We start from the raw sequence: 14,609 nt of genomic DNA on the forward strand, positions 1-14,609 counted from the left end.
ACAGAGTCTGAGCAGGGAATGGTCCTTACCCCTGTTGTGGGTGTACAAGTGGCACCGGCTATCCTCCTTCAGACCGCCACTAAGAGGGGCGCCCCTAGTGGTGATGGAGGGTATTACACAAATACCACCCTCTTCCTGGGGCCACCTGGCTTATTGCTCCTGTGTAGTAATTCCACTGGATTGTTTTTCTGACAGAGGGGGCTGTGGTGTTCATCTATAGCATCTGTGCTTGCCACATATTAAAATGTGTGTTTTTAATTTTTTTCTGAAATAAAAAACAGTACTTATTTTGAAACATATCAAGAAGTATGGTAAAATTAAAATCATTGGTAATACCCCATCCAGTGATTATTCCCTGTCAGTTCTTTGCTATACTTCCTTGTGGTTTTTGCTATACATTTTTACACAGTTGAGGCCATTCAGTACAGTACATTTAATTTTGTATTATGGTTTTTACCCACATAATATTGGGTTGTTAGCATTGTCCCATTAAAAAAACACACCACACCACATACCTCTTTATTAATGTAATTTAAGTAGCAACATAATATTTTGCTTTGTGACCCTAGCACAATTTTACTTACCCACCTCTCTGTTGGACAATTAAGTTACACACTTTTATTTTTGTCAGCTGTAAATAATGTAGCAATGGAGCTCTTTGTACATAAGGCTTTGTCGAATTTCTGAATATCTCCACTGGAAAAATTTCTTAGATCAGTGGTTCTCAACCTTCCTAATGCTGTGACCCTTTAATACAGTTCCTCATGTTGTGGTGACCCCCAACCATAAAATTATTCTCGTTGCTACTTTATAACTGTAATTTTGCTATTGTTATGAATCATTATGTAAATATCTGATATGCAGGATGTATTTTCATTGTTACAAATTGAACATAATTAAAGCATAGTGATTTATCACAAAAACAATATGTAATTATATATGTGTTTTCCAATGGTCTTAGGCGACCCCTGTGAAAGGGTCGTTCGACCCCCAAAGGGGTCGTGACCCACAGGTTGAGAACCACTGTCTTAGATGTACAATCACTGGGCCAGAGGTTGTGAATGTTTTTTCAGACTGCTCATCCACATGCCCAACCCCAAAGCATATTCAAGTATTAAGACAACCTTACTTAAGCCGTACGTAGTGCCACATGTCTGAATCGCTGTGGTGGTTTTGATCATTGTTCTGTGTGATGAACGGAGGTGAAGTCTCACAGAAGCAAGCAGAGTACTGATGGTGGTTGCATCGTGGAGGAAAATGTGACTGAAGACTCTGCATGGGTCATTCTCATTAATACACTATCGGAGAGCAGCTCTCAGGGAAGCGCAGGCAAGTGGGACGCCCTCACACTCTCAGGCCTCCCACAGCCCTGAGCAGAAGGTGGATTTCTCTGGATGCTGTTTTTTCAAGACTGTGAAAGGGCAAAATGATGATTTGTTCCAAGGCACAGAGCGATGGCTCGGTGATGTCCGCCACACCCCTAATGGAACACAGAGAAGAGGCTGGTAGATGCGCTTAGCAATAGCGATGGATCGAAGCTTGTGGATATCCATCGGGCAGCCTTGCCATTGCTAACCGGGAGGGGTGGAGGATGCCTGGTTGACAGGCACTTTTTCTAGTTTAGTCTTTCAGCAGCCACCTCTGCCTGGGAGATCTGCTCGTGTCATAACAACATTGCTATTGTTGGACTATTACTAACGAGACACATGGTGTCAGGGCTCTTACACCACGCTTTCCCAGCAGGCTTGGGCTTGGCGGGCCACCCCATTTGGCAGAAGGGAGATTCTTTGTTTGAGGTCAAGCTGCAAGTCACCGGGGTTTAGTGCTAACCCCACGTCCTGAGTCTCAGGTGTGTGTAGTTGCCCCAAAGCGGTCAGCGGTGCTTGTCATTTCCATCACTGTCCTCTTTTCCAGACCTCCCGATGAGTTACATTTATTGCCCTTTAGCTGAACCAACCAAGGACATTAATTTGAAATATCTGAAAGCTATTCGTTTGTCAAGAGTTACTGCCAGTCCCACAAGCCTCGGCGATGACATGTCTGCCCCAAGCTGACTGATTGGGTTGTTTACTCTTTGGACATTAAGATGCTGTAGGTCAAGGACGAGGTAATTCATGACCTTAAGTCAGTGGTTCTCAACCTTCCTAATGCCACGACCCTTTAATACAGTTCCTCATGTTGTGGTGACCCCCCACCATAAAATTATTTTCGTTGCTACTTCATCACTGTAATTTTGCTACTGTTATGAATCGTAATGTAAATATCTGATATGCAGGATGTATTTTCATTGTTACAAATTGAACATAATTAAAGCATAGTGATTAATCACAAAAACAATATGTAATTATATATGTGTTTTCCGATGGTCTTAGGCGACCCCTGTGAAAGGGTCGTACGACCCACAGGTTGAGAACCGCTGCCTTAAGTGCTTTTCTCCCAGAGATGACATACCAGCTACTTCACACACACACACACACACACACACACACACACACACTCACACACACACCTACCTTTCTTTTGAATGTAAATAACAAACATTATGTTGCTCTGCACAGTTTGCCAAGCATTTTCACGTGTGTATTCCCACTTGATCCTCACAAATACATACAGAAATTGATGTTTTTAAATATAGATGAGGATAATGAAGGTTAGCTGACGCACTGATGTATTTACTCGTTTTCATTTTACCAACCTCAATTATAAAATATTTTTGAATTCTAAAATCACATACATTTAACCAACTTGTGTTTTTTGTTTGTTTGTTGTGAAAGGTTAAGGAAGCAGAATAAAACCCCAGGCAGCGAGGTGAGGAAAGTAGACAGCATGGACCCGGGTGCTCGTTAGCATGCAGCTACCCAGGCTGATAGGCCCCCAGGGCCCAGCACTAAGTCATGAATTAGATCTGAGTTTCCTGGAAAACCAAATAAAAATGAAAGGCAGCCATTGACAGGATTCACATCATTCCATGGAGATACGCTCACCCTGGTTTAGAAGAAAGAACGCCTCCCTGAGGGCTGAGAGAGACGTCTTTCAGGAACTTTGAAAATGCCCAGGCCCAGGCTCTACCCCAGACCAATTAAAACAGCCTTTCTGGTGGCAGGGCCTGGGTATCCGACAGTTTCTTTAAAATCCCCCGATGTTCTTAATGTGCAGCCAGGATTGAAAAGTGCTGATGGTGAATTCCGAGTCACCGACGGGAGCAAGATCTACACCCAGTCCCAGGGTGAGCTCTGTGTCCCAAGGCCAAGGCCGGCTTGGATCAGCAGAGCAGGCCGGAAGCTGGCCTGGACATGCATCCTCCAACTCGGGTTCTGATGTTTTCCTGGGGAATGGAGGGAGGGGGAAAGGTTTTGGAAACTGAGCTGAGTATTATTCCCACACATGGAACTTTGAGTAACGTGGCCGGTAATTCGGTGGCTGCAGAGTGGAAAATGATTTCAGGAGCCCACCCTCAGTTACCGGGGAGCCCAGTGGTGCCCCCTGAAGGCCTGGAGAAATTACAAATACGTTTATTTTATGCAATTCCTCCTGCTACCTGTCTATGACTCCCAGTTAGGAGAGGCGCTGATGGGTGAACCTCTGGCTCCATCCCTTGGAGATTCCGCTTCAGGAAAGGGCAGTGGATGCCATTTATAAAAATCGACCCAGAGGGTTTAATCAATCATAGACAGGTCGGGACCCTGAGTTCCCCACCAACTCTGACATCACGGCGTCTCCGAGACCTGGAGAAGGGCCACGACAAGTCCTGCCAGTTTCTCTCATCTCAGGCAAATGAACAGTTTCTGTGGGTGGGAGGTATCTGGATTGTTTTTTATTTTTACTATTATTACTACTACTAATACTATGAACAGGGCTACTACTACTGCCAATAATAATAATAATAATATAATAACAACAACAACAATAATAAATGATAACACGGAAGACTACAATGAAACAGTCTCAAACACCATCCCAAGTGTATTTCTCCACACCTTACAGGGACTTGGGCAGGGAAAGCTTACCTATCCCCTTCAACTCCAAGTTCCTGCTTCCTCTGAGGGGTCGTCTGTGATCTTCACCCGGGACTGTGTGACTCAGGAGGACTTTTCCCAGTTAATACAACCTGCACTCACTGCATGTCAAGTAGACTTTATGAAAAGTGTGGGTAGATTCAGGGGACTTGTACCAGAAAGCACTTCACATGGAAACATGTCACTCCTCTAAGAAGTGTCTCTGTAAAGCTAAAAACAACAAAAACTAAATACAAAATAAAAAAGAAAAGAGATGCAAAGAAAACAAGAATTGTCTGCATTTCTGCCAGCTCAGCCTCCAGGCACCTGCCATGTTGCTGGATTCCGGCCTCCGGGGCTCTTTGGATGGCAAACTAAGGAAGTGAATGAACAATAAATAATATTTGTATTTAGATATAAAATATATATGTACATTGTATGTGTGTATACATATCTATACATATAGAAACCTAATACGCAAAGCGTCCCCCCTGGAGTTTGACCACCAGGGGGCGGCATGGAACAAAGGGAGGCCCCAGCCGGCAGCCGGCAGCTGCTAGGGACCCTATCTGTGTATGAATTTCATGCATGGGGCCTCTAGTATTTATATATAAAATAAAATATGTATGGGTATATGTTTGTATACACACACACACACACACACACACACACACACACACACACACAAAATGCCCTTTTGCAGAACAATTCAGCCCTCTCTAGTTTTGCTCTCTCTTTCCTGATCCACATACTGGGGGCTGCCTTCTCATTCCCATAGAGCCCCTCAACTGTTTGCATGAACGAAGATATTCCCTTCCTAATAGGAACTCCATTGCCAGCTTCGGGATCGGGGGAGACCCCAGCACCCTAGCATCTGTGTGGCCTCCCACACTCCCTGAGCGCTCTCACACACCTTGGCTACTTCAATCCTCACCAGAACACTTTCAAATCATTGTTATTTCCCTCCTTTTGCAGATGAAGACCTGAGCTTCCAAGAAACCAAGTTAACATATTTAAGGTCCAATAGGGAGTAAAGGGACAAAGCTGGGGCAAACCCCTGATTCCTTGATCCTAAGTTCAGAACGTCCCTAAGTTCAGGATTCTTTGCCCTGGTGCACATTAGGATCCCCTGGGGGCCTCAACAGTCCTGATGCTGGAGCTCCACCCTGGTCCCAGGAAGCCAGGACATCTGGGGCAGGCGTTCACACTGCCGCTTACTCAGCAAATTTCCCTGGAGAGCCTCAGTGCAGCCCTACTCAGTGGTGTGTTGGTCCCCGACATCCCAACCTGCCAACCAGGAGACTGAGAGCGACCTCACCCACAGGCGTCGAGGCTGCACTCCTGGCTTTTCTGGAGCACGGAATACACACGCTGCTTACAACCTCACCCAACCTTCTTCCAAACATTTCCAGACCCAGACTTTTGGATCACCTGAGAACATTTTAGAGGAGCATTTACCTGTCTGAGAAGTCTGTCCACAATCCTACTTTTCCTCATCCTCTTCTTCCTCCTTTGCAGGCACAAAGAAGCGCTCTCACGGCTCCCCAGCCCCGAGCACCAGCTCCACAAGTCGCCTTACCTTGCCAGGTGGGTAAATGGCATCGCGCCGTGATCTCAGTGACCACAGGCAGCAGACAGACCGCTTTCTCAGGGGTTGAGTTTAGCAGTGGCTAAGCTGGGAATCTGGCCCCATGTTAGCCAGTCTGCTCCACATTATTGGAGGGCCTCTGTCACCCACTTCTGTCACCCACTTCCTCCAGGAATGGCCATGATAGCTCCATACTTGGTTCACAGTCTCTCCTGCTTGCTGATGGAAAGAACAGAATGCCATTCTTCCTTAATTTCATCTGGATGTGTTTTGGAAGTATTTGGGAGACAGATGGTACAGGGGAATGAGTATGAGCCTTTGGTGAGAGAGACTTGGGTTCAAATCCCAGCTCTCCCATGTTTAAACTGCAAGCTCACTACACTTATGGGCTTCTTGCTTATAAGTTTAGTATAGTCCTGACTCACAGTGGGTGCTCACAGCTAATCTAGCATTGGGAAACATGGAAGTCATGCACAAACTGTGCTGAATCCCATCTAACATTTAGCAGGAAATTTTAAGCATTCGTGATGATTCTGTAGAATCACTATTTAATACGAGAGGCACCTATTGGCCATTCTGTCTCCATGTGTACACAGGCTTACATTCTCTACCACGATTTAATTTTGACAAGTAGAACTTACAAAACACATTTGTTTGGGGGAAGAGGTTATAAAAGGCAAGCATAAACATAGTAGAAAAACTAAAAAAAATAATAAAAATTATAAGAAGGGAATTGTTGCCAATGCTACCACTCAGAGGTAACCAAAACGACTGTTCCTTCTTTATTAGATTTTCCCCCCCTAGGGTGGAATTATACTCCACATGAAATTTGTCTCATCTCTTTTAAAATTTGCCATTACATCATGAGATCCCCCCTGTGTTATTAAATGTTTTAAGAGTATTTTAGTGCTTAACTAACATTTCATATGATTCATTTATACCATAGTTATATGCAGAGGCTTGACTGTGCAGGAAGTCGGTGCCCCTAACCCCAGTGTTGTTCAAAGGTCAACAGTATAATCATTGATAATTTGCCTTAATGTAGCTTGTATTTTTGTTATTATGAATAATCTCACATTCTTGTACATAAATCTTTCCATGGATTGAGGACAGATTCCTATGTGTAGAATTATTGGCTCAAAGAATAGGTACATATTTAGGTTCTTAATACATGATAGTCAAAGTGATTTCCCAAAAGGTAGCATTATTTTATACTCTTAGTGATGAGTTTGCCGTTTTACTGTGCTCTTGCTCATGCTAACATTAATATTTTACCAATTTGATGAAGATAAATTATATCCATATGTGGTTCGTATTCATGCACATTAAAAGGGAATTAATTGCCCTAACCAGTTTGGCTCAGTGGATAGAGCATCGGCCTGCAGACTCAAGGGTCCCGGGTTCGATTCCAGTCAAGGGCATGTACCTTGGTTTCGGGCACATCCCCAGTGGGGAGTGTGCAGGAGGCAGCTGATCGATGTTTCTCTCTCATCGTTGTTTCTAACTCCCTATTCTGTCGCCAACAATGGCTTCTTTTGGCTTCAGAGGTACTTTGTTCCAATAGTTGGTCTTTAAACATATTCTCTCCTCCCTGCTGTCAGGGGCCAGGGTGCAGGTGAATAGGATTGCTAGCTGGCAGGCCCCTGACAGCAAACTGGCCACCTGTCGATTCCGTGAGGAAAGGGGCTCCCTTCTCCCTCCTCCCTCCTGTCAGGGTCCAGGGTGCAGGAGAATGGGGTTCCTGGCTGGCAGGCCACTGACAGCAAGCTATCCAACAGCGGATTCTGTGAGGAATGGGGCCCCCTCCTTTCTACTGTCAGGGTCTGGTTTGAAGGTCGGCATGCCCCCTGTTGGGCCAGACCCAGAGTTCTACCACGCTGTGTCCTCCACCTCAGCAACCCAGGACTGACTGCTGCTGGGTGCTCCTGGTGCTCTGAGGGTGGGTTCTTCCCTCGGGCCACACGGGAAACAGCTGGGGAGGGCTCAGCCCTTGGCAAAACGACCCAGGATTCAGTGGGTCCACGCTCCGAGGGCAGGTTCCTGACTCAAACCCCGCCCTCACCGGAAACAGCTCCAGGAAACAGCTCGGGGGAGGGTGCAGCCGTTGCCAAGACAACCCCTGCAGGCCTGACTTCCTTCTGCTTGGTCGCAGCGGTTGTGGTCATGATGAACACCACCCATGGTTTTTATATAAGTAGATTATTTTCCAATGTTAATTTGTCTTTTACATTTCTTCTTTGGGGAATTACCATATTTAATCCATTCTGAGAGGGACAGTGCCTAGCATTTGGGTTGCTGAGATAGGAATGTTTTGAAATCAATAGTGTGTTATAATTTAATTAGCATGTTTTCTTGGTCATACATGAAATAATAGTTTATAATGAGTGGCATCTTAGCTTAGATGAAATATAATCTGTCTATCTGCTTTTTCAACCTCAACTTCTATAGCTTCCTTAGCCCATCCAACAACTGGACTCGGTGTCCACCAAGTAGGCCTTGAACTTTCTTGCCTCTGTCACCCGACCTGAAACACTGCTTACCCTTCCTCCCTGGCTAATTTCTTTTTGCAGTCCATCCAAATCATCTTGGTAGCATTAATACTTGTAATGATTTGCTAAGAAGCCCTTTTACCCAGTCATAGGTGGCTTTTTCCAGGGTGGGACGGTCTTATTCTCTTTTTGCCTCAGTGCCTGTCAAGGTAGCAAGCACATATTGGGTTCTCATTAGTGTTGATAAAGCTGGATGGATGGGTGTGTGAGTGGGCACTGTCTATATTCATTTATGACTGTACAAAAAGCAGCCATCCTCAGAAAAAGGCTCATTTTCGAATTTGAATTTGCATCAATTATACTAACTTGCTTTTTAGTATTGAGCCAACCTTGGGCTGTGGTCTCTGGAGGCCTCTTTCATCCTCTCTTGCTTGTGCCCTTAGGACCATAGACATTAGGAGGAGAACAGCTCTGAACCAAGCAACTCCAGTGTGTAGGGATGGTGTTTGCTCTTCTGTGGAAGGCCATGACATTCTAGGCTGAGGTGGGATCTCTGACATCATCCTGGACATCTACAAGGATGCAGAGCTGACCTGGCTCCTGTCTGCTGTGCTGGAGGCCTGTTATTGGCCTGCTGGGTCTCCAAGGCTTCTGAGCCAGAGTCTCAGCCACCGTGGCCTTGCCTTGGTTGGGCAGTCTAAACTGGCCCAAGTTGGGTGTCTTAGGCTCCGAGTTGTGACCACTCCAAAGCCTGTAGAGTTGGAGTGGGTAGTTCTCATGTTTTGTCTGTCAGACACCCTCCACCTCATGTGTTATGATGGCAGCTCACTACTTCTTTCTACCTCAGGAATACCACACGTTACCTCCCTCTGACTCAGGTGCCTGTACCTCAAGCTGTTTGTGCTGGCTGTCAAATAGTTAAAAATATCTTGTTTAAAATACTCAAAAGTTCAATGGAGGACTAATAATCCTTAAAAAACAATAAAGTAAAATTATGCAGAAACAAAACTACAAAGATATGTAAAACAAATAATTCTAAAATCTTAAATGAAAGATAAACATATTACCATTCAAATTTTAAAAAGAGAAAGGAAAACTCAAGGTGAAAAGAAAATTCATGTTGGAAGATAGTCCTTAGGACTCTATACCACACATGACATAGAGAGAGAATCATATCACAAATGAAAGAGCATGGACTATAAAACTTAGAAGACACAGGAATACATCTTCATGACCTTGGATTAGGCAATGATTTCTTAGATAGGACACTTAATGCCCAAGCAACCAAAACAAAAAAATAGATAATACAACTTTGTTAAAATTAAAAACAGTTGTGCAACAAAGGACACTATCAAGAAAGTAGAAAGAAAATCCACCGAATGGAAGAAAATATTTGCAAATCATCAATATATTTAAAAGCCAAGTGACCGGAATGCCAGAACGACCGGAATAACCGGAATGACCGGTTGCTATGACACGCACTGTGGCAGCCAACCGGCCCAATAGGGGCCCTTACCGGCCCCACCCCAACCTCCCGTGGCCCCTCCCCCCAGCCGGCTCAGCCCCTGATCAACCCACCCACCCTGATCGGGGGCAGGGCCAGCTGGCCAACTGCCGCAGTCCCCCTGCATCCCCACTGTGGGCCCAGCCTGATTGGCCCCCATGGGGTGGGCCGGCTGGACCCCACCAGTGCACGAATTCGTGCACTGGGCCTCTAGTATATCTGATAAAGATCTAGTGTCCAGAATGTGGAAAGAATTCTTACAACTCAACAATAAAAAGACAAGTAACCCAATTAAAAAGTGGGCAGAGGATTTGAATATACATTACTCCCAAGAAGATATACAAAAGGAATGTGGAAAGACGGTCAACATCACTGGTCATTAGAAAAATGCAAATCAAAACCACAATAAGATATCACTCCACGTGCACTAGAATGGCAAGAATAAAACAAGTTGTTGCCAATGACCTGGAGCAAGTGGTACCCCCATATGTTGTTGGTGATGAAAAATGCTGTAGCCACTTTGGAAAACAGTTTGGTAGTTTCTCAAAAAGTCACAAAAAGGGACCATATGACTCAGCATTCCACTTCTAGGTATATTCTCAAGAGGATTAAAAACATATGTTCACACAAAAGCTTGTCCATAAATATTCATAGCAGCATTACTTGTGATAGCTACAAAGTGGAGACAAACTAAATGTCCACCAACTGATGAGTATATAAACAAAATGTGATATATCCATACAATAGATTATTGTTCAGTCATACTAAAGGACTGATGTACTGATGTATTCTATAACATAGATAAACCTTAAAGACATTTTGCTAAGTGAAAGAAGCCAGACACAAAAGGCCACATATTATATGATTTCCTTTATGTGAAATATCCAGAACAGGCTAATCCATAAAGACAGAATGTAGATTAGGGGTTGCTAGAGGCTGGGGAGAGAGAAGAATAGGAAGTGAATTCTCATGGGTATGATTCTTTGAGTGGCGATAAAAATTTTATGGAATTAGATATCACTAATGGTTGTCCAACCTTGTGAATATACAAAAACCACTGAACTGTATACTTTAATGGGGGAATTTTATGGTATGTGAGTTTATATCTCAATAAAAGAGCATGGAAGATAGATAAATGGCTCAAAAGACTTAAATTCTTAGATGGAAAATGCACCTCAGTTGCCATCCCATAAATTGCCATCCCATAAAATAAAAGGCTAATATACAAATTGTCCCCTTGACTGGGAGTTTGACCAGGAGTTTGACCAGGGGGTGGGCTGGCCGGCCAACCTCCGGTGTCCCCTCCCCCGGGCCGGCCCGGCTGGACCCCACCCATGCACAAATTGATGCACCAAGCCTCTAATACCTAAATAAAACCAAATGCTTGCCTAAGGACAGTGTGAGAGTGCCTAAAATTACAACAAAAATGAGAAAAATCTTAAATACTATGAGAAACTGGTTATGTTCAGGGAAACTGCAAGCAATATTTGCCTTGATAACAGTAAATGTGGGAAGACAATGAAGGTAAATCTTCCATATGCTGAGGGACATACTTCCACAACGAGAAAAGTGAACTCCAAAGCAAGGTGTGAGATACAAGGATTAATGGTGCACACACAAGTAAATAAAACATGCTGGTAAATTTGAGTAACTAGTCACTATAAAAATAATGTCCAATTTTGTGTTAAAATAGGCAACAAGCTATTGATGGAAGGAGGGTTATTCCATGGGAGTTAAGGAGTACTAAGATCTATTTTGTCTTTGGGAAGAACTTTGTAATTTTGTAAATTTTTAACACAAAGAATCATCAGTAAAATAATTTAAATATAACCTACAGCATCTAAATCAGCAAGAGATCACCAACAAAGGGAATATAGAGAATGTATCAATAGAAGGCAGAAAAGAAGAAAAAGAAGCAAGGAATAAAGAATAATGACTAAAATTAGTAAAGTCAAATTCAAATAAAAACAAAATTAGATCAATAGAACCTGTTCTAAAAATATCAGTAGTAACAATAATTGCAAATGGCTTAAACTCTGATATTAAAACACAGAGATTATGTGATTAGATAAAAAAAATCCAAAGTCCAGCTCTATCCTGCTTTTAAGAGACACTTAGAAGGCACACTCACCCAGAAAGTTTGCTGATGTATGGCAAAAGATATGTGCAAAATATAAAGCTAGTTCTTGGGAAAACGTCTATTTTAACATCTGTTTAGCAGGCTATTATACAGTAGATTTAAGTGAAAAACCTACTACTGTCTTCCAAAACAGCTTTGTTTGTCTTTATCCATGTAGACATGATTTTACATATATTTCAGAGAAATGCAATGTTTTCCCTTTCTAACCTATTGAGCGATATGGGTGTTGAAAATTCTGATAGCAAGAAAGTTCTGCAAATAACGTGCCCCAACCCAGAAGCCACCAGAGACCACGTCATGAAAGAACAGCTCGTGTGGTTTCTGAAACTACCCGAGGGGGCCTCCTGCAGCTCCAGCACCAGAACACTAGCCTGGGGACCTCACCTTGAATCCTTGCACACATCTTTAGCAAAGTGACTCTGACAGGGTAAAGCAATAGCACGTGCAGCCAATTCTTTTCTAGAGCCAACTTCACCTCTGCCTTATGGGGTTTGTGAGCCTCATCGAGCTCCATGGGGGGGCCGTAAATGATGGCGAGCTGAGGATACGTTGGCTCTCGCTGGAGGAGTGACCCGGAGCTTCACCACCTCTTACGGTCATGACTGCCACTGAGGAAGAGTAGTCAGTGACTTCCTTCTGAGCAGATGCCCCAGGGTGCCTCGGTCACACCACTTTGCTGGAGGGATCCTTAGATGGAAAGGTACAGTACTGTAGTCATTCACCAATGCAGATAGCTCATTCATTGCTCCTCTGTGTGTGCAGCTGCTGGCGTGCACGGTAGTATTGGCAGTAGACGCGGCTCTGCTTCTAACCTCCACCGCCTGACGTAGACAGAGTTTGTGTGTGTAGATGCCAGCTGGCTTGCAATGACATTGTTGTGTGTCCTGTTCTAGGGGACTACGGATAACACGTCCAACAAGAGGATTCCTCCGAAGAGAACTGACCAGCTCTGAGGTCTGAAGACGTTTTAGGAAGCTTACGTGTTTTTTTTCCAAAACAAAATATTATGTACATTGTAAGTTATTGAGCGATGAACTTCAAAAATTTTAGCTTCTGATCTCCCTAATACAGATTTTTTATAATAAATACTTTGATATGTATTGCACATCTATCAAATATGAGGGACAATGCTAGGTTCTTAACATGTATTATCTGTTACCTCATTTAATCATGACAGCAACTCTTCAGGAAGGTACTATAATCTCCATTCCACAAATTGGGAAATGGAGGCATAATCAAATAAATAGCTTGCCAAAGTTAGCACTCCTTGTTCTGAGTCTCATTGACATTGACACAATGTCAAATCGCCCGCACTCTACCCTCCTATCTTTTGCATTTGTACTCTGCCTGGGAATTAGATCAGTTACCCATGTACCAAGTTCAAGCACACTTCTTTTACGTGAAGATTCCAATGAGCGCTGTATTTGCAATTGTCTTTTATCTTGAGTTCATTTTGAGGGATGGCAGTTGTCATTCTTATCATGGACTAGATCAAAACACATCTGTCATTTAGCCCTCAGAGCTCTAGAAGACTGAAGAAATTTATCTTTACGGACTCTTTCTGGAGTAGGTCGTTGTTGATGTGAAGGAGGGACATAACACTACTGATTTCGCCTTACACTTCCCACCTTCCTATGCATACGTGGAAAAAATGCACACGTTGATGAGAAAAATCAAGCAAAAGACTTCGCTTGTATAATCTCCAAATATCCCCGCCTCTTGGAAACAGCAGGTCTCATGTCCTTGGTGCTTGCCAGAGTGAACACAATGAAAACAAAGAACTTAGCTGAGGAGGATCATCTCCTGGAGGGAGGACTTTCTTATTCTTTAATTATTAGTTAAAATAATAATTTTATTAAATGAACTCATTTGTCATTAACTAATAAGGGTGCAGAACATTTAATAGGTAGTGGTTATTTTTTTTTAATTTTGTTTCTTTTTTAAAAAATATATTTTATTGATTTTTTACAGAGAGGAAGGGAGAGGGATAGAGAGTCAGAAACATCGATGAGAGAGAAACATCGATCAGCTGCCTCCTGCACACCCCCCACTGGGGATGTGCCTGCAACCAAGGCACATGCCCTTGGCCAGAATCGAACCTGGGACCCCTCAGTCTGCAGGCTGACGCTCTATCCACTGAGCCAAACCGGTTCAGGCAGGTAGTGGTTATTTTAAATACGGGAGGAAGGCTCTGAAGTCAGACTGCTTGGATGAGAAATCAGAATCTAGATTCTTGCGCACTAGCTGTGTGAACCTGGGCAAGTGACTGAAGCTCTTTATGCCTCAGTTTCCTCACCCCAAAAGGGAGCGATACTAGTGCTTGCCTATTAGGGTTGTAGTGAGGACGATAGGCCAGCTCAAGTTAAATGTCTCGCATGTGCTCAGTACACAGTGTGTGTCAGATATTGTATTATTATTATTATTTTACCATGGCAGGTCCTGAATGGAACATCACAGGTCTCATATTGTCCCATCCTCAGTGGAACTGATGTTAATAACATTCCAATCCCTTTTAATTCAAAACTCATGGGTGATTTTTCTAAGGGCTTTTAATCAGATTTCAGACCCATCCCTCGAGTAAACACTGATTTGAGAGATGAAATGAATGGCAGGGATTTTGTTCTTTGGTTAAAACAACACTTGAAAGGCATTAAATAATTATTCTATCTTGGTGTGTGTGTGTGTGTGTGTGTGTGTGTGTGTGTGTGTGTGCGCGCGCGGGCAAATGCAGATAGAAACTGTCTATAGATGGAAATGGATTTTGCAAAGGTCGTATCATGGCTTTATCTTTGAAATGGAAGAAAACATGTGTCCCACACTTCTTTTTATAAAATGGTTCCAATATTAGAAATTGTCCAGAAGCTGAGAGCGAGCCATGCCGCTGCCTTTGGAG

General features: G+C 43.4%; 1 protein-coding gene across 1 annotated transcript in view; it reads left to right on the top strand.

Annotated features, from left to right (window-relative positions):
* PDE1C (phosphodiesterase 1C) overlaps positions 1-12,976 on the top strand; it is a 277,067-nt gene extending 264,091 nt beyond the window's left edge. The window contains 2 exon segments of the mRNA XM_023753820.1: positions 5,514-5,582; positions 12,610-12,976. Coding sequence (XP_023609588.1) covers positions 5,514-5,582; positions 12,610-12,623 — 83 coding nt within the window. The 3' untranslated portion in view covers positions 12,624-12,976.
* The last annotated feature ends 1,633 nt before the right edge of the window (positions 12,977-14,609 follow it).

This window comes from Myotis lucifugus, unplaced genomic scaffold (assembly GCF_000147115.1).
Source record: "Myotis lucifugus unplaced genomic scaffold, Myoluc2.0 scaffold_52, whole genome shotgun sequence".
In the NCBI taxonomy this organism is placed as follows: domain Eukaryota; kingdom Metazoa; phylum Chordata; class Mammalia; order Chiroptera; family Vespertilionidae; genus Myotis; species Myotis lucifugus.